Raw genomic sequence first — 23,410 nt, 5'->3', positions numbered from 1 at the left:
AGGAAGCCTCTCCCACTCCCATTCTCCCTCCCCAGACTGGGAAGTGGCACTGACCCTGTCCACAAGGTATCACCAACCCAGCACCCTGCCTAATGGTCCCGAAGGAGGGCATTGGACAGACTGACTTGATGAATTTTAGGGGCCAGTCAAGAGAAGCTCTTTTCTGTTGATGGGCTGCCGGAGTCCTGCCCTCTGACCGGTGCCCTCTCACGATAGAGATTCCTTGAATGGGAGGCCAGCCAGGGAACTCGAGAGCATGCACCCCTCCAACGCCTGGATCCAGCCCTGCCTGAAGCTGCCTCTGCATTTTGTAATCACCATCCCTTTGGGTAAAGTCAGTCAGTGGGGGAAGTTTTTGATCACTTGCCATACACTGTTGTCTGTGCGATGGATAACCATACAAATCCCTCACCCCAGGTCTCCCAAAGAACCAGGCAACATCTGGCCAGTCCCCAGCTCAGCACCTGGCACAAGATATAGAGGCTCCAGGTATGGGAGCTTTATAATCAATCCCAGCAGGTTGAAGAGGAGGACTCCCCCTCACTTCTCTGGATCCCTGGTGCCACTGCACAGGGCCAGCCTGGCCCGGAGGGGAGAGTGTAGCATGTGGGAGTCTGGGCTCTGGAGTTCAAATCCCAGCTTGGGAGTGACCTCGGGCCAAGTCTCCACCCTACCCGAGCCTGGCTTGGTCAGCAGGGGAGCAGCCCTAGCTGCTGAGAGGGTCAAGCCAAGCCCGCTGGCACCTAGTCGAGCCCAGCTCACAGTACTCCAATAAGGCCAAGTCGAACGGCTCCAAGGCTGGGAGCAGACAGCCTCATCTTTATTCCTAGGAGCTGCTGATAGGTTTGAACTGCCGACCTTTTAGTGAGCAGCCCCCAGGGCCACCAGGGCTAAAAAAATATGCTGCTACTGCACCCCACCTTCTCCCCCAGGAGTTACAGTGGGACTGAGTGGAGGTGCCAGCCAGGGGGCCAGCTGTCTGGCAGGCCTGGCCCAGGGCCAGCACCCAGTGTGAAAGGATTGAGAGTCAAGGAGTGGGTGACAAGTTTTTTTATTCAGTCCTGGAGTGGAATCCACCTGGCTGGAGCTGCTGTGGGTGGGCCCTCAGTACCTGGGCACTCGGAAGCCAGCCAGGCGGGGTTGGTAGCTGCCGGGCGCCAGCACCTGCAGCGCAAACTCTGTGATAACGGCAGTGAGCCCCCAGATGCGGTGTGGCCCGTGCAGGAAGACAGGCATGGTGCAGCGATAGTGACCTCCTTGGCAGAAGTGGGTATAGCCCTGATTCTGTGCCTGCAGCAGGTGGGCCAGGGGCAGTGCAAACACCTCATCCACCTGTGGGCAGGAGGCAGAGGGAGGGTAGACAGGGGATGGGCTGCTGTTGCCCACCGGACCAGCCTGGACCCCAAGCTCACCTCGTCCAGATTGGGCTTGAGGTTCTGGGGGTCCAGGGGCCCCAGGCTGGCCAGCACAGGTATCACGGAGGCCTTTTGCTAGGGCGAGAGGAGGACAGGCTGTCAGAGGGTGGTGGGGCCTTGGGCCTGGTAGAGGGGAGCCTGGGAGAAGACTCCTCTGCTTTCTATGTCTCCCGCTGCACCCCTGAGTTCCCTCCAGCCCCATGCACTGGACAAGTTTAGGCCTCTGGGGTCCCCTCCACTGAGGACAGCCTGCCCTGTGATCATTCAAGACCTCCGCCAACCTGAGCCTCCGTACCCACACCTGTCAAAAGCCCACCGAACTATTAGGTTGTAGTCTGCCTTGTAACAAGGACAGAGGAGAACTGTCCCACGGAGTTCCAGAGCTGTCCCCTATACGGAAGCAGACTGACACATTCTGCCTCGGAGCTGCTGGTGGGTTTGAACCCACCAACTTTCGGCCAGCAGCCACGTGTTTAACCACTGCCAGGCGTCCTTACTGCTCCACCAAGGGGTGCTGTAGGTGCAAAATAAGTGCCGGGCAGCTGCCGGTGTCCCTGCCAGCCTCTCCTTGTCCCTAGGGTGGCACCTCCCAGCCCAGGGCAGGTATAAGGTCAGGCAACAGATGTCGATGTGCCTGAGGTCTGGGGGCTCACCCGGTCATGCGCGGGGCTCAGGATCCCCCACACGCACTCCTCTGGCACGGCCAGGCCCAGCTCCTCCAGGGTCTCCCTCAGGGCCGTGTGCACCACATCCCGGTCTGCAGGGTCACACTTGCCCCCTGGGAAACTGAGCAGGCACAGGAGGCTGGTCGCTGGGTTGTCAGGGCCACAGAGACGTTGGGGTGAAGGGCTCTGGGTCTGGGTGATGACATCATCAAAGGGCAATAGACCCACTGTGTGCTTCGCCTCTGTCCTAGTTTGCAGTGAGGCGTGGGTAGGGCACATGACTCCTGGAGAGTCCGTTGGGCCTACCTGGGGGACCAGGTAAGTCCCTGGCCGGGCAGGGTGGGCTATGGGGCCCTAGCGATTAGAGCAGGAGGGACCTGCAGCTCTGAAGGTCTAATACTGCCAACGGTGGCCCCACTGGCTCTGGCATTGAGGTCATTAGGTGGGGTAGGGGCGCTCACTCGGCTCCTGGGGATAGACCTTAGTTTCCCCACGGTCGCCAGCAGGAGGGAAACAGCCCGAGGTGGGCAGGGGGACAAGCGAGGGGCGACGGCGGAGCGACGCCAGGCGCATTTCATGATGGGGGCACAGGGGTCGCGGGCCCTTCTGCAGTGGGCGCGCGCACACAGAGCCCCTGGGAGAGGCGGACGCCGGGGCCGCAGAGAGGAGGCGCCCGCCCGCGGGGCCGGCCGAGTACCTGACTTCGCCCTTGTGTCTGCCGACCAGGCGGCGGGACCGCAGCGTGTAGAGCAGCGCCGGGGCCTGGCACACCACGCACAGCGGCACGAGCACCGCGGCCGCCGCGGGGTGCGCGCGGCACCGCGCCGTGTTCCCCGCTAGCAGCCGGCGGCAGCGCTGCTCGCTCTCGGCGGACAGATAATCGGACAGCATGTCCGCCCAGCGCGCGGCGCGGACACCCAGGGCCTCGCAGCGGACGGAGGGTGCCTCGAGGCCCCGCCCACACGTGGGGCTCCGAGCATGGCGGGGCGAGGGAGGGGCCTGCGAGGCCGGCAGGGGCGGGGCCTGGGAGGGAACCGACGTGGCCGGAGGCGGGGACTACAACCGAACCTCCAATCGAAGTGGCGGGATTGGGCCAGGAGGGGCGTGGCCCTAAGGGAAGGGGCGGGGCCTGTGAGTGCCCGGGCGTTCCCGGAACTGCTCCAACTGCGTTAAAGTTAGAGCCATCCGACCGACCTGGCTCTTCCGACACTCGGGCTGTGGAGTCAGGCTGAAACTCCCAGAATCCCTTGTCCTCCTGTCTCCACGTGGGCCCGTGCAGAGTCCGCGCTTACAGGGTTCACGGGGTTCCCCCTTTCCTCTCGGGCGTCAGTAACTCCAGCCGCCGGACCTTTGCTCTGCTTTCCCCCGGGACTTGAAGCACGCCTCTCTCCCTCCCCCTCATCCTCTGTAACCCTTAGATGTCTGTTTCAATGGCACCTTTTAGGACATTCTCCAGTTTCGGACCGTCATCGGATTCACAAATCACACAGCACACTGGTGGGGCCTGTGGGCCCTGTCTGCTCTGGTAGTAGCAGATGGTGCCCTGCTTTGTGGGGAGCAGGAGCCTCTCAGAGCAGACTTGTGGTCCTCCTCTGGACACAGGCATCAAGGGGCCCAGGTTCCCTCAGGGCAGCCCTACCACTCCCAGGTGTCACTGTCACCCGCTGCACCATCATCACCTGCCCTCCTGGGTACAGATGGCCTGTCCTGCATCTGGTGTCCCCGAGGCCCTCCTTCCCCAACCCCGGAAGACAGTGCTCTGTCCACCAGATGGAACGGTTTAATGTTGGGGAGTATGGGAGAAAGCAAGACTCAGGAGGTGACCCCCCACAGCAGCATGGGACAGGATCCTCCATCCTAGGAATGGGAGGGCAGGAAGTAATTCCAAGCCTGGCATCTTCCCCTTTGACAGGCACCTTCCTTGCCCTCAGGAGAAGAGGGAGAGGTGAGTGAGGGTCTCTGCAGAAGTGGGGCTGGAGGGAGTGGGAGGGTGGAGGCCAAGTCCCCCTCCGCTGCTGTGGTTCTGGGACAGGAGGGCTCTGTCCCTCTCACTGTGGGGCCTGGCCAGGCATATAGCGGCGGGGGACAGGAGCCCCAGCCCTTGTGGAAGGGACAGCCCCCCTCGATCTCTGTCAGCCCTGATGTTGGGGAGAGTGTATGGTGCTGATCGGGCCCTTGGGGTCCCCAGGGGGGTTGGGGCTCTTGAGTAAAAACTCTGATAGGTGAGGGCCCTGGAGGTGGTCGGAGCCAGCAGGGTCTCAGGGGGGACCAACAGCTGCTGGTGGAGCCAGGCAGATGTCCTTGACGTGGAGGCTGGAGTTTTGTTGGCATCTGAGGGAGGAGATGAGCCTCTGACCATCACTTCCACTTCCAGCCACCCACAGCCTGCCCCACTGCACCCCACCCCAGCCTTTGTCCTGGCTCTCCCCGGTGGTCTGGATTTCTCTCTGGCCAAACTCACTCCAGTTTCAGAACCACCTCCTCCAGGAAGCCCGCCTGATTCCCCTACTTCTGCTCCCAGCATCTTGTCCCAGTCCTGCTCTCTGCCTGCCACCCACCCCACCCCCCAGGCCCATCCCCACAGGTACCCAGTGGGTCTGCTGAGCAGCAGGAAGCCCCTTCCTGGTCTTTTCCCACCAGACTCTGGTCTGGCCGTGCCAGTGGGCGGGTACTTACTACTCTCCTGCGCTCTGGGTCCCTTCTGCGGGTAGGGGCTGAGGCTAGTGCGAGTTCGGGCTGGGATGCTGAGCAGGGGCTGGGGGCCCCTAGGCCTGAGGTGGGCAAGCAGGGATGTGAGAAGATCATGCCAGGGAGGGGGACCCAGGGGGCACCAGAGGGCACGGAGCAGGGAATGGGGGTCAGAAGGTGAGGGTGGGCTCTGAGGGTGGCCAGGGTCAGAAGGTACCAGGTGTCCGGGTCACTGTCCCTAAAGCCCTTGGCAAAAGGGTTGCTGGCGATTTTCAGCTGGGTGATCTGCAGAGGGGGAGGGGTGGGTGTTAATGGCCTGTTTGGGAGGAGAAGATGTGGGACTGTCACCCTATCCTCCCTGGACCCCATCAGGAGGCCCAGGGAGCCTGGAGCCAGTGGGGTCAAGGGGGCTCCCTTGAAGGAGGACAGGGCAGGAACCACCCACTTAAGGGCTATGTGCCTGGGGCTGACCCGCTCTTGCACCCTGAGCTGGGCCCTCACCCACCCGGTGGTTCTGGTAGGCGGTCACGGCCGTGAACTGGGTCTCGGGGAAGATGAAGGACTTGAAGTTCTCCTGGGCGTAGCGCTCACTGTCTCTGCGGGGGTCCATGACAACCACGTGGAAACGGGGCTGATAGCGGTGCATGGAGTTGAGGATGATCTGGGGGGAGGGGCACAGCAGACCCTTCCTGAGGTGGGAGCCCTTCTCCTCAGACCTCCCAGCCCCCAGGCCTCCGAGGCCACTCCAGCTGGTGGACACGGAGTTCTCTTCTCCTTCCCCTCCCCTCTTATACACTGCCTCCCTGAGACACCTGCCCCCTGCTCTCTCTGCCTCCCCCTTCCCCTACCTCTTCTGCTTTGCACACAGCAGCCCTGGCTACCCCCCTACCCCCCAGCTCAAAGCCTTCCCCCTCCCTCCCCTCTCCCCTGTAGCAGGCCCACTCCATGCCCCACAAGCTCTGCAGCCTCTGGAACTGCCCCTCCTTCCCACACCTCCCTCCAGGAGGAGCGAGGAGAATAGAAGGGAGAGGAGAGGAGAGGAGGGGTGGGGATGGAAGGAGGGCTCCTTACAGTTCCCTGGACTCTGACCTCAGGGCCTTTGCACGGCTATTCCCTCTGCCTGAAAGAACTCCTTCGTCAGACACCCCCAGATCCCCCCCACCCCGTGTTCTGCACACTGATCCCAACAGAACAGCCTCCGCACCCCACCCCTCTCCTTTTCCTGGCTTCCCTGTCTCCTTGGCAGGTGTCACAATCCCTCCTCCTTTGTTGCCTCCCCCTGCCACGGGCCCCACCATGTGGACCAGGGGGCTCATTTACGTGGGGGTGGGGGGCCTCACGTGAGACAGCACAGCCCACCCCTGTTGCCCCATCTGCCTCAACGGTCCCCTCGGCTGTCAGGATTCCAGACACTGAGCGCAGCCTCCAGCAGGCAGGGTGCTGGGCACCCAAGGCCCAAGCCACCTCCCATGTCCCGTCTCGCCCGTCCTCCCCACGGCAGCCCAGGCCTCACATGGCCATTGTCGTCCAGCAGGTTGTTGGTCAGCTTGAGCTTGTCGAAGGACACAATCTGCCGCATCCACTGTGCGCCCTTGGCTGGCGAGTCCGGGTGGAAGTGCATGCGGCCGGGGGTGGCTGGGTCAGCCTTGCCAGCCACCAACCAGGCTGAGCTGTGGAAGGCATACCTAGGGAGCAGAGCCAGGTGGCCAGGGTGCCCCTCTCCCACCTGGAGCCAGGTTTGAGCATCCCTGATGCACCGCCCACCCCTGCCTGGCACTGGGCTTTCTGGGTACCAACTGGGAAGCACGGCTGGGCCCTGTTGGCAAATAAAGCTTCGAGGCCCCGAGGCCCCATGGATTCTCGGCTGCCCCAGGCTAGCCCACTGCCCATGCCAGCCCCCCTCCTGTCATCAAGCTAGAGTGCACACCCCGCCATTGCTCAGACTGGCCCCTGGTCTCAGCACTTAAGACCCTTGTCCCCTTGGCCGGCTCAGACCTGTATCTCTTGTCATCCAGCGGGACAAAGTCCATGAGCAGGGCATAGTCGGCCAGTGTGTCCATGCCCAGAATCTTCACTTGGAAGGTGGGGAACATCCTCCTGCCGGGCAGTGGGAGTTGGGGGCACTCTGTAGTCTAAGCCCGGCACCACCCCCTGCCCCCATCCCCGCCCCGTGATGTCCACACCTGCCTGCCTTGGTGACAATCATTTCTGTGCCCAGCTGGTTGAACTCCTCCCACAGAGCCTTCATCTCCAGCTGCACCATCACGCCGGACACACGGGGGTTCTTGGGGCCCTGTCCGTTGGGCTCGACCAAGGCCGGGGTCCTAGGGGAGCCGGTGCAAGTGTCCGGTGGGAGGGGCTGGCCCAGCTGGGGCTCCCAGGTCTCTGGGGGGGTGAGCACCCCGAGGCTGGTGGGGAGGAAAGCTGGGGAGCAAAGACAGAAACAGGGGTGTCACCCCTCCACCTGGCTCACCACCTGGCCTCTTCCTCCTGGAAGCCCTGCCTCCTGCAGGCTTCTGTGTCCCCGAAGTGAACCCTGGGTAAAGAAGTGGCCATGTCGGGTCTGGTTTCCCAGCAAGCTCCCGGAGGGCGGGGGCCGGGCCAGTATGACATCCTTCCCCAGGCATCTTGGGGACACTTGTGGCCTGGAACCAATCCTTGTAGTTCTCGGCTGTCATTTCACACACACGCCACAAGGGGTCCGTAGCAGCCGTGCCAGGGCCCAGATGAGCCCAGTCAACGCAGCTGTTACTGCAGTGAGCTAGGATGGCCAGACACCTGCTGGTGCCCGTGAGGTGGTGGTGGGAAGCGGGGTGTGTGTGTGTGTGTGTGTGTGTCTATCGCCGGGGACTTAGAGAGGACCCCCCAGTAGCCACTCCTGACCTCAATCACCTGTCCTTACCGGCTTTTATTCCTCATCATTTGATCTTGACCTCCCTTAGTCCTCTGTAACCCGGCAACCTTGCAAAATTTCATCACCGTCTCCGCTCCCAGTCTGCTACTGAAAACCCACTAGGAGTTCAAAGTAGCTCAGCGGGGCCGAGCCTTGGGGTGTAAGATGGTGGGAGAGATGGATGGACAGAGGGACAGGCAGACAGGTAAGGGGACTCCTGGGGGAGGGGGAGGGCTGGCATGCATCATCGGGGTCAGCAGCCTGAAGAGTGGTCGCGAGTGTGTCTCTGCGTGCCCCTTAGAGAGGCAGCTCACTTCAGGGCTGCTCTCCCAGTGGCCCAGGGACTGGGGAGGGATGCATTGGTGCCCCCACCTAAGCCACCAGATGGGTAGTCACCTGTCATTCAAGTAACCAATGCCAGCCCACAGGTAAGGGGTCCATGGTTAGCGGCCCCAGGGACAAAGCTCATGGCTTCACTTGGCTGGGGGCTTCTCAGAGCCTGGCTCCCGAGCCTTCTACAAGCTCCTCGTTGCCCATCTAGTCAGCCTGCACCCCGGAACAAAGGGGTGGGGGCTCTCGGCCCAGGCTCTCTGAAGGTTAGAGCCCCCGGACCAGGAGGCTCACCAAGAATAGGCAGTTCCCAAAAGCTGAGGTCTGCAAGGGAATAGAGGAGCCTTTGGTCCAGGCCCCTGGGAGGGGCTGGGACAGCCCCAAAGGTCCTATATGGCAGCCCCTGCCCTCTCAGAAATGACTCTGACGCCCATCAGTCAGCCCTCATCCTGAACTTGGGCAGCATGCACCCGCCAGCCCCACCCTCATTCTCCACAAGAATGCCTGGCGAGCCCCTGCCCATCCCTTCCCCAGGATTTGCAGTCCAGGGGCTCCATGGTCCCCAAGCCCAGTGTTGGCCCCGCCCCACTCACCTGCCCACACAGGGGGCTGCCTCACCCTACCTGACATGGGAGTGCCCGGCCTGGAGAGGTCCCGCTCAGCTGCCCTGGCCTCTGGAAGGGCTGCCTAGCCCTGCCTGGTCTCCACGCCCACTCAGGGGCCACAGCCACGTTCTCAGGACTGTGCGCCCCTCTCTGCGTCTCCAGGTCTCTGCTACCACGGAGCCGGCGCCTGCTCTCACAGCTGGGACCCTGGCTCTGGGGTGCAGGGCTCCCTTCCAAACTGCCCTCTCAGCCTGCACTGTCAGGGGCCGGCTCCAGGAGGGGACTGTGTGACGTGGCAAAATCCCCCTCTCCTCTCCTCCCCTCCCCAGCAGAGAGCCCCCAGCCATTCCGATCGATGGGCCCGGGCGCAGGGTGGGGGGGCGTCTCCAGGATGGCTGGCGGGGCCTCCGGGAGGTGGTGGGGAGGCAGCAGCATCAGTGCTGAGTGGCAGAGACCACCACCCTCTCACCAGGGCTCAGACCCCTGACCCAGGGCCAGGGTGTGGCCAGCAGTCTCCGGCGGACACTCGCTGGGGAGCCTGAGCTGGCAGAAGCGGCTGGTGCTGTCCAAGTCCCGGGCTGGGGGCCGGAGCCCACTTCTGCGTGATAGGCCTATGAATTTAGTGCCTCGGTGTCTCCAGGTGATCTAGGCACACGGTCTCTTCTGCTCCAGGGTCTGACATGAGGGGGGCGGTGCCCAGACTAGTCCAGCCGGGGCAGCAGATCCCCGGCCCCATATTCATCCTGAAGCTGGGGGACCCTATTAGTGGGTGGTGCTGCATGGGCTCCATCAGGGTGAGAAGGGAGACGGAGGTCACCCAGGGCTGACTCCCCTGGGTTGGGTGTCTGCACTTCTGCAGCTGGTGCAGCACCTGTGCCTCCTCCAGACGGCCCTCTGCTGGCCTGGGCCGGGCGTGCAGAAGCTAGATATGTGTGTGTGTGTGTGTGTGTGTGGTGGTGGTGGTGGGGCGGCTCCCTCAAGCTATACCAGCCCCTTGCTGGAGGGTGCCCTCTGGTCATCTGAGCTCTGTCGTAGGCCCAAGGGGCCTCTCAGGCCTGCCCATCAGCAGAGGCCCCATTGATAGTTGTACCCAAGACCAGCATGGCCACTCCAAACCCTTTCTGTGTGTGGTCCTGGGGACGTGGGGGGTGCCAGAGGGGTTCTGAGGGGTGTCAGGAGGGGCCCAGGGTAGAGCCTCATGACCTGGAGCAGACCCCTCTCCTTCCAGCTCAGGAGTGTCTGCTGTTCAGGCCCCTGTGTCCCAGGTCACAGCCCTCAGAGGCCTGTGACGGGCAGAGGGTGACCCCTGGCACAGTCCCACACAGCCGCATGGAGGGAGGCTGCCTCCAGTGGGAGGGCACTGCTCTGCTTGTGACTCCAGGCCCAAGAGCACCCAGGACCACCCAGGGGTTATGGCCTGTTGCTGTGTCCCACCATCCACCTGGGGCAGTGAGGAGCTGGTGAGGGCTACCCCTCACTCAGACATTGGGGTGGGGGCTCCCCTCCACTGAGACCTTGGGGTGGGCCAGTTGGGACCCATGGGTTGCCAAAATGTGTATGTGTGTGAGCTCATCAACTCACAGGCACACACAAATGCTTGTGCTCACCTTTCGTGCACCCCCACTCCGCCAGCCCCCTTCCACCCCAGGCGCTGCCTGGTCCCCTGCCCCCTCATCCATCTTGCCTGCCAGCCCGTCCCAGGTGCCCCCATATCTTTCGCACCTTCTCATCTCTCTGCTCAATACCAGTGGCAACGTGGCAGCCCTGGCCTCAGGGAGACGGATGGGCAGGCAGGGTGGAGGAGGGGGGTGCAGGAGGGGGTGCCTTGAGAGCAGCTGCTCTGTGCTGTCCAGCCAGGAAGTGTGGCCTGGGGCTTCTGGTGGAGGGGCTGGGTGAGGGGCCCAGTGGTGGGTGGGAGAGAAGAGCGGATGTCCCTCTGTCCTAGCCCTGTGTCCTGGTGGCTGCACAGGCTGGCCTGGGGGAGACAGGGCTGCACTCCTTGCCCCAGCCCTGACTCACTCTGAGTCCTGGTGGGCAGTGGCAGTCGTACACACATGTTCGTTCATGTACATGGGTGACATGCCCAGAAAGGCCTCTCTAGACTGGGCTTCCGGCCACACTGGGACCCCTTGGAGGGAGCCCAGGTGCAGAGGCCCTCAGAAACACTCAGACACACAATCTGGGTGCACTCGTGCCCCCACACGCGCGTGAATGTGCACACAAACACTTGCCCCTGCTTTGCCCACACTGAAGCTCTGGGCCCTGGATTGTAGGAGGCCGAAGCCCCGCCTTGGGCCATAGCCACCCTTGGGAGCCTGGGATGGCCCTCCAAGTGTGCCTCACACCATGGGGCCTGCAGTCGGGTGCTCTGGACCGCTATGGGCACAGAGAACCGCCGCTGGCCCCAGGACACAGTGCCAGCCCTAAGGCCAGGCCTCCCTTCTCCTAGTCAGAGAGGAACCACACAGGACAGAAGACACGGCCCTGGATCCCTGAGCATTCACAGCTTTATAGAATGGGAAACAGGCCCAGGGTGGAGTGGTAAGGGATAGCTTACAAAGCAGGTGGCAAAGGGTGCAGTGGACTTGAGACTTTGTCTCCGGCGTCTTCCTTCAGTGGGAAGCCCTGAGGCCCCCAGCTGTGGCGGGTTAGGGCCCTGGGGTGGGGGCGGGCGTCAGCGCGGGCAAGGCGGGCACGGAGAAGGAGAGCTTCTCTGTTTGCATGAAGGCGGTGCCCTTCTCATAGTAGGCGGCCTCATTGATGAAGATGGGGTACACGGTGGCCTCCCCCTCATAGTACACGTCTTTGCCGCTGAACATCTGGAAAATGGGTGCTCCGGGCTGCAGCGGCTCAAAGTCCCGGTCCTGGGGGGTGGGGCGTAGGGGAGGTGAGGGCCAAGGTGCTGGGGCTGCCTTCTGCCCCTCCTGGCTGCACCCCTCCCTCTCACTTCCCACCCTCTCCCGTCCATCACCTGGGACTGGGTGTCTGAGGGTGCCTAGAGAGGGGTACACCAGAGGACAGACTTCTCATGCACCAGTGCTCCCCGCCCAGTGGTGAAGGGCACAGATTCTGAAGCCTGCATTCAAATCCTAACTAGCTGTGTGACCTTGGGTAGGTCCCTTTGCCTCTCTGCTCCTCAGCTTTCTCCTCCTGTGTGAAACAGGGACCACGAGGGCCCCTCTACCACCCAGAGGCTGACGTTCAATGAACTGATACTTTGGTGCTTAGACCCGTCTCCAGCACACGGTCAACATGATGGAAAAACTTATTAAATGTGCTTTTAGAGTCTGGGAGAAATCACCGCAAATGACTGCTCTTACCACTTCTAAGGAGAGTGGGTAGGCGGGGCTTAACCCTCCACTGACTTGACAGGGTGCCGCCTGGTCCCACAAAGCCATTGCCAGGGAGATAGCGCCTCCACACAGGACCCAAAGCCGCAATAACGGCAGTTCAGAAAGGCCCACGGCAATCCTGAGCTTTGCCACCATTGTTAGTTGGGTCCATTTAAAAAAATCTGGACTGTTACATTCTTCCCCTGCAGCTTCGTTCTTTTGGTGGCGATTCCATTGAGCCTCGAACATTGGCCAGTCTGTCATCTGTGTTACTCCGAGGCTAGTGCAGTGGGGTGGGGGTGTCTGCTTGCCAGGATGAGGGGGCAAGGGTGGAGGCAGTGGCCATTTTTGTGGGAGGGGCAGGGGGACCCCTGAGATGGAAGATCACCTTGTGGGACTTCATCACTTCTGATACTACTGCGGTCTCCACCTGAGAGTGCTCCCCGGGGACCCACAAAGTGCTCCTTGGGAAGGCAGAGCTTTGAGGTGGATGAGGAGGGCCAGGTGGCTGCCTCTGAACCCCCTGAACCCACTGCCCAGGACTAGGGAGCAAGGCTTTGGTGTCTAGCGTGGGCACCCCCCGTCTGAGTACCAGTGGGAACCAGGCCCCACCACAGGGAGCCTCTTCAACAGCGCCCCATGTGGCAGCAGTCAGGACAGTAGTTGGTGGGCCTGCCCCCCCCCAAAAAAAACAAACAAACCTGACCCCCATCGAGTTGACTGCACCTCAGAAGGCCCTTCAGGACAGAGTAGAACTGCCCCCATGCATTTGCAAGCGTGTAACTCTCTATGCGAGCAGAGAGCCTCATCCTCCTCCTGAAGCGGCCCCTGGGCTACAACTGCTGACCTTTCTGTTAGCAGCACAGTGTGAAACCACTACCTCGCCCAGCTTCTCCCACCCCCTCACTGGACCGTTCAGAAAGGCAAGGCCCTGCAGGAGGAAATAAATGAAAAGTAGGGCGCATGGGCAGGTGGGCTGGGCCAGGCCAGCTCCACACCTCTCCCTCCCTCCCGCTGTCTTCTCTGGGGGGCAGGGAGGGCAGGTTGTCCAGGAGGTGCCCTTGGCGTCCTCCGCAGGTACCCACGGATCGCTGTGGCCCCCAGAGCCAGAGGAAGGAGGGAGAGGCCTGACGAGGCAGGCGCTGGGGTGGGCTGGGATGACCCAGCAGAGGCAAGATTTGGTCCTGAGGCCGGAAGCCCTCAGGGAGACTCCCGCATCAGGCTCCCCACTTTCCTGAAAGCCCCCACGTCCAGACAGTGACATCAGGAATCTCACCCCCTTGCTATACACACCTGCAGCTGAGGGTGCACAGTGCCGGCCAGGTCCCCGTCCTCCGTGCGTGGGAAGTCCACGTGGCTCACAGCTCGGTAGGCTTCCATCTCAAAGGCCGGGAAGGACGTGCCTGGGTGGGGGCTGCATGTGAGACCACCTGCCTCCCGGCCAGACCCTCTCCTCCCCACGCCTGTTTCCCGCAGGTGCTTAGGGCTGGAGGAGTGGGGTGACACCCACCTTGGTTGAAGAGCTCAATGAAGTCCAGCACTGCCCCCACCAGAGACCTCATCCTGGAGAAGAGGTCGGCCCGCAGCACGCCCTGGGGCTGGGGGCCCAGTTCCAGAGCTGGGGGATCCGCAATGTCTCAGGTAGGCGCCCCTCCTTGGAGAGGCTCCGCCGCCACCGGCCTCCAGACTCCGCCCCTCCACAACAGCCGCCCCTCCCTGACCACGCCCACCCAGAGCCCCGCCCACATCCCAGAGGCCGTTATGCAGGCACCCTCCTTTGAGAGGCTCCGCCCATGATCTCCAGACCCTACCCTCAATGAGAGCCGCCTCTCCCTGACCACGCCCCCAACACCGGGCCCCGCCCACACCCCAAAGGCCAGCGGCCTACCTAGTCCGTTCTTGGCCACCGAGTTAATGCTGAAGGTCTCCTCTCCCGGAACCTGGTACAGGAAGACCGGGCAGGGCATATCGGGGGTCTGCAACTGGAGGAGGGAAGGGCGGCTCAGGGACTCGACTTACTTGGGAGGGGAAACTGAGGCAGGAGGCGGGATGGCGGAGGCAGGGCACCCCTGCCTCACTGGCCTCTTGGAGGGCTCTATCAGAGGTCCGGGGAGTCTGCAGGGGGCAGGTCCCTCAGGCCAGGGGGGAACTGGTTCAGGACAGACGGTCCAGGATAGGGGTGGGATGCCAGGGCCCAGGCCACCTGCAGGTGCCGGCACAGGTGCATGGTGAACGCGTTGTGGGAGCTGTCTACAATGAGGCAGGTCCCCATGTTGGCCGTGGTGTTGTGCAGATCCAGGATGAAGTCGAAGGCCCGGTGGGAGGCTTTGGGCCCCAGCAACTGGTTCAGCTCCCGGGCCCTGGTCACCTCGTAGGGGTCCTCTGGTGTGGCCCTGGTGCTGTGTGACAGGAACGAGGAAGACAGGGCCCCTGTCAGCTGGCTTCAGGCTTCAGCAGTTTAGTGGGGAAGAGGAGAGCTACACGCTGCTGCCAGGAGGTGAGACCCTGAGGCTGCGGGGGAGGCCTGCTCAGAGCTCCACCTTGTCCTCCCTGGAACCCCCTTGAGTCCAGCCAGTGGCCCCCTTCCGTTCCTGGGTAATGTCTACTCACCTTTGAAGTGTGGCAGGGCTAAAAGTCCAGAGCCCTGACCCTCCAGCCCTCCTGGCCACCCTGCACTACTGCTGACAGAGACCAGGGACTCCCCGGTTCCCCAATTGCCCTTGGCCAGCTGTGTTGCTCGGTATAGCCCCTAGCCCGGTAATTCACCCTCTCCTACCTGGTGGCCGGCTTCCTCCTCTGTTTCCCCCCACCCAAAACAACAACTACAACAACAACAAAACTGAAGACAACCCCTAACCCGATTCCCCATTCTCCCGTTCCCGAGATTGGGCCTGGTGGCTACATCGAGGGAAGGGACACAGGGCAGGTGAGCACACTGAACTCAGGGAGGGTTTCCTGGAGAAAGTGTCATCAGTTAGTTACTCTAGATGGGTAGGAGTGGGCATGGGGCGGGGTATCAAGCAGAAAGCACCAGAGCAGCAAAGGTCCAGGGCTGGTGAATTTGGGGCGGGGAGGACCTCAATGTCAGACTGAGGGGCTGGGCACCACCACCACCCCACCCCACCCCGCTTCGGCGAAGACACGCACGTGAGGACAGAGCTGGTGAAGGCTCGGTTGAGGTCTCTGCTCATGTATCGGCGGCAGGCGGCAGTGGCCTCTGGGTTGGCCAGCACGGGCGTGGCGGAGAAGCTGGGCCTCTGCAGCTCCCCGGGCACCCGTAGCCAGTGTTGGGCCAGGCAGACACCAGACATCTCATTGCCGTGGGTGCCTCCGGTCACGGCTACTCGGCGCAGGGGCTCCCGGGGCACCGGCAGCGAGCACATGTCAGTGTGGTGGAGCCGGGAGGCCTTGTGTACTGACCAAGCTAGCTGGGGTGGAGGTGGTGAGCTCCCCAGAGCCTGAGGAACCCAAACTAGGCAGCGGGGCTGGCTACCTGTCCAAAGGTGTGGCGGGGGCGTGGCTAGAGGAAGAGAGTGCAAAGCTCACTGAGGTCCACCCCTGGGGGGGCAGGGGGGACCAGCTAGATGAGTGCCACCTGTAGGAGTCTCTGCTTGGTTGAGAATGGGGGCCTGGACATGTGGGGAACCCGAGGGGAACACTCTAGGGAGGGGAGTGAATGCCCATTTTGTAGATGGGAAAACAGAGGTCAACATGACGAGGGTAGCCAGAGAAGTCCCTGGGCTGCAGGTGACTGCTTATTCCTGCTCTCCTGGGGATTCCTCTGAGTGAGTGCAGGGCCCCAAGCTGGGCCCTGGGGGTGGACTTACCTGGCCAGTGAAGGTCAGAGCTTCGAGGCTGTCCACTGGGGCTGGTCTCTGAGACAGGCAGGGATTTATGGGCCCTTCAGTCCCCTGACCAGGAGGTTTCTGCCCACTTGGCCAGACACCCAGTAGGGGGTGGGGGTGGGCTGAGGTCCAGCCAAAGGGTGGAAACACTGTTTCCCCAACTCTAAGTTCCACCTCCCCACTGCTCGCTTGAGGCCAGGGCACTGGAAAGCCCGCCTCTAGGTCACAGGTGAAGGCCCCCTGCTGAGCAGTGGCTCCTAGCCACTTGGCAGGGCAGGGCCTGGTGGGGATGGTTATACCCCTGGGAGGATTGGACCTGCAGGGAGAACAGCCAAGTTCAGGTTGCCTCCTGCTCAGGTGCTGGCAAAGGCAGGCGGGGCCTGGAGGCCAGCCTGGACCTCTGCCTGAGTTCACCCAGGAGCATCTTCCTTAACTAAGAGGTGGGCAGCAGGGACCATGGAACCTTTCCAGCCAGGCCAGGCTGCTGTGAGTCACCATCAAGGCGTGTGTCTCCGTGGCCACCCCTGCCCCATGCCCTCTGCCCACTCAGCATCATGCTCTGTCCTTGCAGAGGGACCAGTCCCTAAAGGCTGGTCCTTTGAGGTCCCAGCATGTTGGGCTGCAATCGGCAGGGTTGTCAGTTCAAAACCCCAGCAGCTCCAAGGGAGAAAGAGTAGGCTTTCTACTCCCGTCAACAGTCCTAGTCTCAGAGGTCCACAGGGAGTCGCTATGAGTGGCCATTGACACGGTGGCAGGGAGTTTGGTTTGGTTTTGGTTTTACATTTTGTTGTCAGGGATAGGTTGGGCCAAATGACTTTGCCCAGTGCCGGAAGGCTAAGCCAGGGCACTAAGGCATGAGACGCAGAGCTGAGATGGGAACCGACCAACAGGCATCCAGTCGGAGCCCACCCTCCCTGCCCAGTCCAGTTACTGATGTCCCTTGTCAGCCAGACCCTGGTGCTCTGCCCCCCACCCCCATCCTGTAGGCCCAGCCCCCACCTCCAGTACTATCCCTGTGCACCAGCCGCCTTGGCAGCTGTTTGGCCTGCCCTGTGGCTTGTCTCCCTGGGCGGCCTGGGCTTGGAGAGGGTCATTGAGGGCCTGGTGTCTGTCTGTTCTTGATCCAGCTGAACAGGCGGCTGGAGGGTGGTGAAGTGTGGGGCCCATTACCCTAATAGCTCACCTTCCTGGGATCCAGGGACTCAGTAAAAGAGGCAGGCAAGGACTCCATGAAGGGCCACCCGGCACTGAGGATCATGTAGCCTCTCTCCATCTGTTCACAGTACCCCCTGCCCCCTCCAGTTAAAACAAAACAAACCAGTGATAGTTGAGCCATGGCAGACTCATGGCAACCCCTGTGTGCCAGAGGATAACTGCCCCGCAGGGTTTGGACGATCGGCTTTAAGAAGGAGATCACCAGGCCTTTCCTCCCAGACGCCTTGGGGTGGACGCAAACCTCCAACCTCTCATTCCCTTTTAGCCACCAGGGACTTGTTAACCACCCTAGAGAATGCGGTCGCTCACTTCTGAGTACAGATGGGGACGGAGGGCCTAGGAGGTTGAACAGCCTGGCCAAGACCCCCGAGCCAGGGGTGAGGAAAGGGCCCAGACCTTGTGTCTCCCCTCCTCAGTCCTTTGTCACTCCGGGCTGGGGTCCTGGGAGCCCTGCCCCAGGAGTCAGTCAGAGCCACGGTCTCTGTTCTCCTGACTCTCACAGGTGCTGGGTGTCTGCTGACTTGGCGGGGGTCTCCCAGACAGGAAGGGACTGCCCTGCAGACCTGACTATTTTAGGGGTTCCAGAGGCCACAGCACTTCCTGCTGGGAGGGGGGAGGGCCCAGGTCTGAGGAGGGTGGCAGCAGGGAGTTTCACTTCTCTTGACAGGAGGCCAGCTTCCCCATTTTGGTGGGTGTTTATAAGATGGGAGAGGGTCTGGGAGCCAGAACTGGAACCCTGTGCTCCATCCCACCGTGTGTGTGTGTGTATGTATGTGTGTGTGTGTGCGCGCGCGTGTGTGCGTGCGCTCATGCCATCTGCAGGGACTCTGCTGAGTCCCACCTCTGAGCCTCCCCTGGCTCTGACTTTCCCCCCCTCAGCTCTCTATCTCTGACATGCTGTGTGGCCTGGAGCCAGCCTCTGCCTTCTCTGGGCCTGGGCAGTGCGGGCTGGGAGCTGGTGCAGCGAGGAGGCTCAGACCGAATCAGCTTTATAAGCAAGTCTCATATGCAGAGCCTGGGGTTGGCGGGAGGTGGGGGGGATTGGCGGGGTGTCTCAGTGGCTCCAATGTCTGCACTGTAGTCAGGAATCTGATGCATGGCCCAGGAAAGCCTCTGGTTCAATGTCTTGTCAGGACAAGTTCCGGTCCCTGCCTGCCCCTCCTGTGGCTGTCACACTCCCTGAAGCCCAGTCCCCACCTCCTACGCCCCATGTCTCTGCTTGCCCCCCAAGGGTGTGTTCAGCTCAGTGCCAGTGGCACCCCATCCTACAGCCTCTATTGTGGGGCCCACGCCTCAGATGACCTCATGCTCCCAGAGTCACATCCCCAGCCCCCCAGATCCCCAGGTCCAGAGGCCCGGCATCTGCAGGCACCCTGGGGTCTCCGGCTCATTGCAGGGGTTGCCCCACAGAAGAAGTTCTCTCCTTTTACCCATTCAGAATCACAAGTCAGGAGCCGAGCTCACCCCACAAGCAAGAAGGTTAGAGAGAAACGCGGTGTCAGAGGAGATGGGGAGCGGGGCAGGGGCTCGGGCCACCCAGGCCACAGTCACTGAGCACAGTAAAGGAAGGTTGTTCACGGACAGAGGAGGGGACGGTGTTCAACAGTGGAGCCGAGGTCAAGGCTTCTGGGCAGGCTGTCAGCACAGGCAGCAGGCAGGTGGGTTTGGCTCTGGGTCTCCCCTGGAGGTTCCGGGGGTGTGGTCTGCTCCCGCTCCTGTGAGGAGCCCAGGTGGGTCAGATGGGTGGATGCTGTGGAGCAAGGGGTGGAACAGAAACAGTGTCCCTCTGAAAACCAAACTCACGGCCACTGCGTCCCTTTTGACTCACGGAGACCCTAGAGGACAGGGCGGAGCTGCCCCTGCGTGTTTCCCAGAGTCAAAGGCCCACCTTTGTCCTGCGGAAACTGCTGACCTTACCGTTAGAGCAGCTCAACTGTCACCGCTCTGCCCCTTACAGGGCAGCCACGCACCGTTATCCTCCTCGCAGGGGGAGGAAATTGAAAGGACACAGGCTATGGTGAGGTGTTCCCTGGATGGGGAGGGGGGTGATTGTCCCAGACGGGCTGGTCTGAGGAAATGCTTCGAAGTCACCTGGTCATGCAAGGTGGAGGTGGACGAATCATCTGTACTTTGTCATCTGCCTCTGGCCTCATCGGCTGTGGGCCCACAGGCCGACCCTCCCGTCCCTGCCCTCCTGGTCCGAGCTCTAGTAGCCGGGCTGAACTCGGCTCTAGGCAATGTGAGCACTAGTCCCAGGCCCGACGCTCAGGGTAGGAATGTGTCACTTCTCCCAAGGATCTCGCTAAAGTACCTCGAGGTGACTGGAGACTGCCACCCATCCAGGTGTCCTCAGTGTGGAGCCAAGCTGGCAGCTGGGTCTCTGCTGCGGACATCAGGAGGAAATCAGGGTCCTGTCTTTCTCGTAGCTGCTCCAGTCCCAGGGCAACACAGCAGCGGGGGCCGGAGGGGGTGCTCCCACCCTCCCTGCCCACAGACCTGTCTCCCAGGGCCCCGCTGGCTGCAGGTGTCCAGCGCCATCCTGCGGCCTGCTCCACCACCCAGTCCTGCCCGCTCCCTCCTGCTGGCTCGTGTCCTAGCATCTTGTCATTTTACTAGCCGTGCTGATCACCGCACAGTAGAAGTGACACCCAAAAAAAAAAAAAGAAGAAGTGACACCCACGCTGATGGTGGGATTCAATAGTTCACTGTGCTAAGCATGAAAAAGATGTGCTCAAAGGTACTTTGTCATTTCATACACACTCCCTGCCATTGAGTCAGGGCTGACTCAGTGATCCCCTGTGGGATTTCTGAGATGGTAACTGTTTATATGCCCCTTCTCTCACCCTCAGAGCTGCTGGTGGATTTGAACTGCCGACCATCCGCATCGCAGCCCAAGGCTTAACCACTACACCACCAGGGCTCCATATGATTTCATACAGTTAATTTCATACAGTTAAATAAGAACAATGAAAGAGAAACACAAAGCTAGATTGTGTTATAAGAATTTCTTTTAAGTGTGCATCAAGAAAACATCCCAACCCAGTACTGCCCAAGCCCACAAGTCCAACATTAACCCATATGTCCAACACCAAGCCACAAAGTCCTCCTCCATCTCACAAAACAGATGCAATGATGCTGATTGCAGGAGGAAAGCCGAGTCAGTGAATGTGTAAACATCTCAGTACTGGCAGGGGTCTCTACATGGCTGCTCCACCACCCAGGGCTGCACTGGTGTAAATCCATATGGCTACTCCTCTTGCAGGAAGTGAGCCTTGCCAGCTGAAGCAGGGAACTGGCTAAGGCAGCCGTATCCTGGTCCGACCATCAGAAAGCAAGAGACTTGAGAACTAGAAAGGCAAGGCTCACGGAGCCATTTATTCCTTCGCCCTTCAATTAACCCCACATGTGTTTATTGGCCAGGTTGGCAAAATCAATTTTAACTATCCCAAATATGAATGAACATTAAATAATACCTGGCAAAACCAATGAACCTGTTATTTAAGACGCTTCCATATTTTTTCTTGATTGGCATCCTCACGTGCAATATTTTTCCGTTAAAAAAAACATTCTTCACTTTTGTGCCAGCATCCCAGGCGGTGTGACTTATCCTCAACCATCTTTTCATGGTAGGAGCAGCAGCCCATTCCTTTAGAGCGGCGGTTCTCAACCCGTGGGTCGTGACCCCTTGGGGGGTGGGGGGCGTCTAACGACCCTTTTCCCCGGGGTCTCCCAATTCATCACAGTAGCAAAATGACAGTGATGAAGTAGCAAGGGGAATAATGTTATGGGTGGGAGGTCGCCACAGCATGAGGAGCTGTATGGAAGGACCGAGGCGAGAGGAAGGGGGAGAGCCGCTGCCCTAGGGGGAGGCCGTAGTGACTAGTCACTGACTATGGACAAAGGTCATTGTGTCTGATCGACTGGAAACACCGAGACGATGTCTCTTCTCGGAACACATGCCGTTTGTCTTTCCGCTCCTGCTCACCGTGATTTTCTGACGACATGTTTGGCTCTTTGATGTCATTCCCTCAGCACAGCCGCTGGGATTCGGGGCGTCACACAAAGCTGAAGTGAAGGACAGCGTGTCCCCCTCTGGGTGGTTTTCCGGCACCTTTTCTCTTCATGGTCTATGTTTCCTTACCGAAGTAACAAACACGAGGGATTGAAACTGCGCCATTTCATCAAAAGGGGAACGAGTTTTACAAAAGGAATATTACAAGCATATTCCTTCCAGTGTTTGGACCGATACGGAGTGAACATGAATGACTGTGGGTGCTAAGAGGACGAGGTTGCCCAGATCAATATTCAACAAAAGGAACAGGGAGTGGATTCCACCTTGGGCAGCTGCCCGGCCGCCCACCTTAGAGAGAGAAGAACGCTGGTTACACATGGCATTTCAACAACTGCGTCTCTGAGCCCACCAGAAAATTAGGTGTGGGTCCTGCCAAACCAGTGACCTGGCTGAATCCCACCTTGTCACAGTCCAGCTGCGCAAGGTCCGGGTCCCTCAAGGTGGGTCACGGCGTCGGCGAGTGGGAGGCAGAAACCACACGACTCAAAGGTTGCGGTGACTTCCAATTTTATTCATGCAAAGCTTCAACTTATATATTCTTTCTCTTGGCTTAAAGCTTATGGCCTGAGGTCATACATCAGGAAATTCTCAGGCACACAAGACCATAACAAGTTACAGCAATCACAGCATGGTTCTTGGTTAAAAACTAGTACATCTTGAAACTAAAACTTTCTCAGCTACAAAGGTGATAGACATAAACCTTCTAACAATAACCGAGCACACTTCATCCAACCAGGGTGCATTGTTCTAACTATGAAATCATAAAGCATGAATGCATTTTATTATCAAAAATTACTTGAGAGGCGCTGGCTGTTCTTTCTGTTCTTTCTTAGACTGTTCCTCTAGGGCTTTCATTTCTTGTTCTTACTTTTCCACTAAGTTCACATAATTTAAACTCCTGAAAGTCTTTCTGTACCAAGGCACGAGTTGCCTCACAATAGGTAGCTTTGCGTCAGTGGACTTCAAACACCATGGAGGCCCTCCTCTTGCTAACCTTTCCATAAAGCTTAAACTACTAAAAGGAACTTGTACACCTGCTTTGTTAACTATTTTTATGCCATTTTCATTACAAGCCCCTGTATAAGGTAAATCAGGACTAGGAACTCTGTTTCTCTTTGGGTTATTTCCTGGAGGGGGTGCCATATTCTACCCCCTATGCAGTAACCAATACAAGGAGGTAACCAATATAAGGGGGGGGGACCGTGGGAAGAGGATGATAAACTTTTTTAGGGTCTTGCACAAAAGTTTCCAAACGAGCCTCAAATTTCTGTGGGTTTCGGTTGCAGTAGCTCAGCCTCCTCAAGATCTAACATAAGTTCCTTAAGGGGGGTTCCTGGCTTCCAGTTCCTAGTGTTATTATACAATCCACTTTGCACGCAGTCAAAGCCATAGGAAGGGGAGTAACCTCAACTTCTGGGGAATATTCCTCAGTTGACATCAGTTGTTTCCTAAAAGGGGACGTGATCAAAATGATCAGGAACCAGAGAGCAGCTACAATTATCAATAATAGCAGGCCAATAATTCCAAAGGGTTCACGGGAGAGACTTCCTTGGTGGAACCTTCTTTGAATGCTCCTCCTCCATGCGCTGACTTTGTCAAGGCCCATGGTTGGAAGGGGTCTCGGCACCACCCCTGCTTCTGACCACCAGCCTCCTATGACCATTAAAGTCTCCTGGTGGCTGGACACTGTCACTGCTGGACAAGGAGAGGCCACTTGGCCCTGGTGCCCCAAGGAGGTGTGTGGCCAGGAGCAGCCTACAGCTCATGACTCTGTTCAACACTGGATCCACTTAGAGTTAGTCCCCTGCTCTCACCGTGCCCCATGCTGGGTGCTGGGAGAGTGGGGGGGTGGGGAGACACAGGACGGAGTGGAAATAGGAGGTGGGGGTGGGGGCACGTACCCAGGGAAAAGAGTAACAGGATTCAGAGTCTCTCTGGGGTTCCACATCGCTGGGTTGGAAAAGGCAGAGCAAAGTCTTTGGTCTGTGGCCCTTTGTCCTGGACGGAGCCTTGTAAGTCATGACCAAGAGAGCAGAGGGCTAGTTAAGACTGGGTCAAGGGGGACAACTAGGGGACACTTTGTGGGGCAAAGGTCAGCCCCTCACAACTAATCGTGGGTTCGATAGGCACAATTTTACAGTTGAGATATATAAATATTATATTAAAGTCATAGAGAGCATGAGAGAGAGAAGAGAGATTGAAATAATGGAGTCAGACACATTTCATGGTCGCATGCTCACTCCGTGGTCCATGTGGAGATGGGAGACCCCCAGGGCCAGAGAGAGGGGGAGGGGAAGGAGGACAGGGGAAAAGGGAACAGAGGAGCGAGGACAGGAGAGGAGAGGGAACC

At 59.7% G+C, this 23,410-nt stretch overlaps 3 protein-coding genes across 4 annotated transcripts; all 3 read right to left on the bottom strand.

Annotated features, from left to right (window-relative positions):
* Positions 1 to 1,035: 1,035 nt before the first annotated feature.
* Positions 1,036 to 3,049, bottom strand: NUDT8 (nudix hydrolase 8). Of its 2 annotated transcripts, XM_075547985.1 has the most exons (4): positions 2,778 to 3,049; positions 2,069 to 2,201; positions 1,413 to 1,490; positions 1,036 to 1,332 (listed from the first exon to the last, which is right to left on the bottom strand). In XM_075547985.1, exons 1-4 carry the CDS (start codon positions 2,969 to 2,971, stop codon positions 1,105 to 1,107), a joined length of 633 nt encoding a protein of 210 aa, XP_075404100.1. In that variant the 5' UTR covers positions 2,972 to 3,049; the 3' UTR covers positions 1,036 to 1,104. The 2 variants fall into 2 exon arrangements, with proteins under 2 accessions (XP_075404100.1, XP_075404101.1); XM_075547986.1 differs by lacking the exon at positions 1,413 to 1,490.
* Positions 3,050 to 3,861: 812 nt separating this feature from the next.
* Positions 3,862 to 7,323, bottom strand: TBX10 (T-box transcription factor 10). Its single transcript, XM_075547983.1, has 7 exons — positions 6,952 to 7,323; positions 6,764 to 6,865; positions 6,282 to 6,453; positions 5,274 to 5,429; positions 4,986 to 5,053; positions 4,757 to 4,851; positions 3,862 to 4,411 (listed from the first exon to the last, which is right to left on the bottom strand). The coding sequence occupies exons 1-7, from the start codon at positions 7,029 to 7,031 to the stop codon at positions 4,008 to 4,010; spliced, it is 1,077 nt and encodes a 358-aa protein (XP_075404098.1). The 5' UTR covers positions 7,032 to 7,323; the 3' UTR covers positions 3,862 to 4,007.
* Positions 7,324 to 11,244: 3,921 nt separating this feature from the next.
* ACY3 (aminoacylase 3) lies at positions 11,245 to 15,311 on the bottom strand. Its single transcript, XM_075547526.1, has 6 exons — positions 15,076 to 15,311; positions 14,132 to 14,327; positions 13,817 to 13,910; positions 13,439 to 13,546; positions 13,222 to 13,331; positions 11,245 to 11,460 (listed from the first exon to the last, which is right to left on the bottom strand). Exons 1-6 carry the CDS (start codon positions 15,309 to 15,311, stop codon positions 11,245 to 11,247), a joined length of 960 nt encoding a protein of 319 aa, XP_075403641.1.
* Between the last annotated feature and the right edge of the window lie 8,099 nt (positions 15,312 to 23,410).

Source organism: Tenrec ecaudatus, chromosome 4 (assembly GCF_050624435.1).
Source record: "Tenrec ecaudatus isolate mTenEca1 chromosome 4, mTenEca1.hap1, whole genome shotgun sequence".
NCBI lineage: Eukaryota > Metazoa > Chordata > Mammalia > Afrosoricida > Tenrecidae > Tenrec > Tenrec ecaudatus.
Note: the sequence above shows the minus strand (reverse complement) of the source record. Positions and strands in the feature narration are given on the sequence as shown.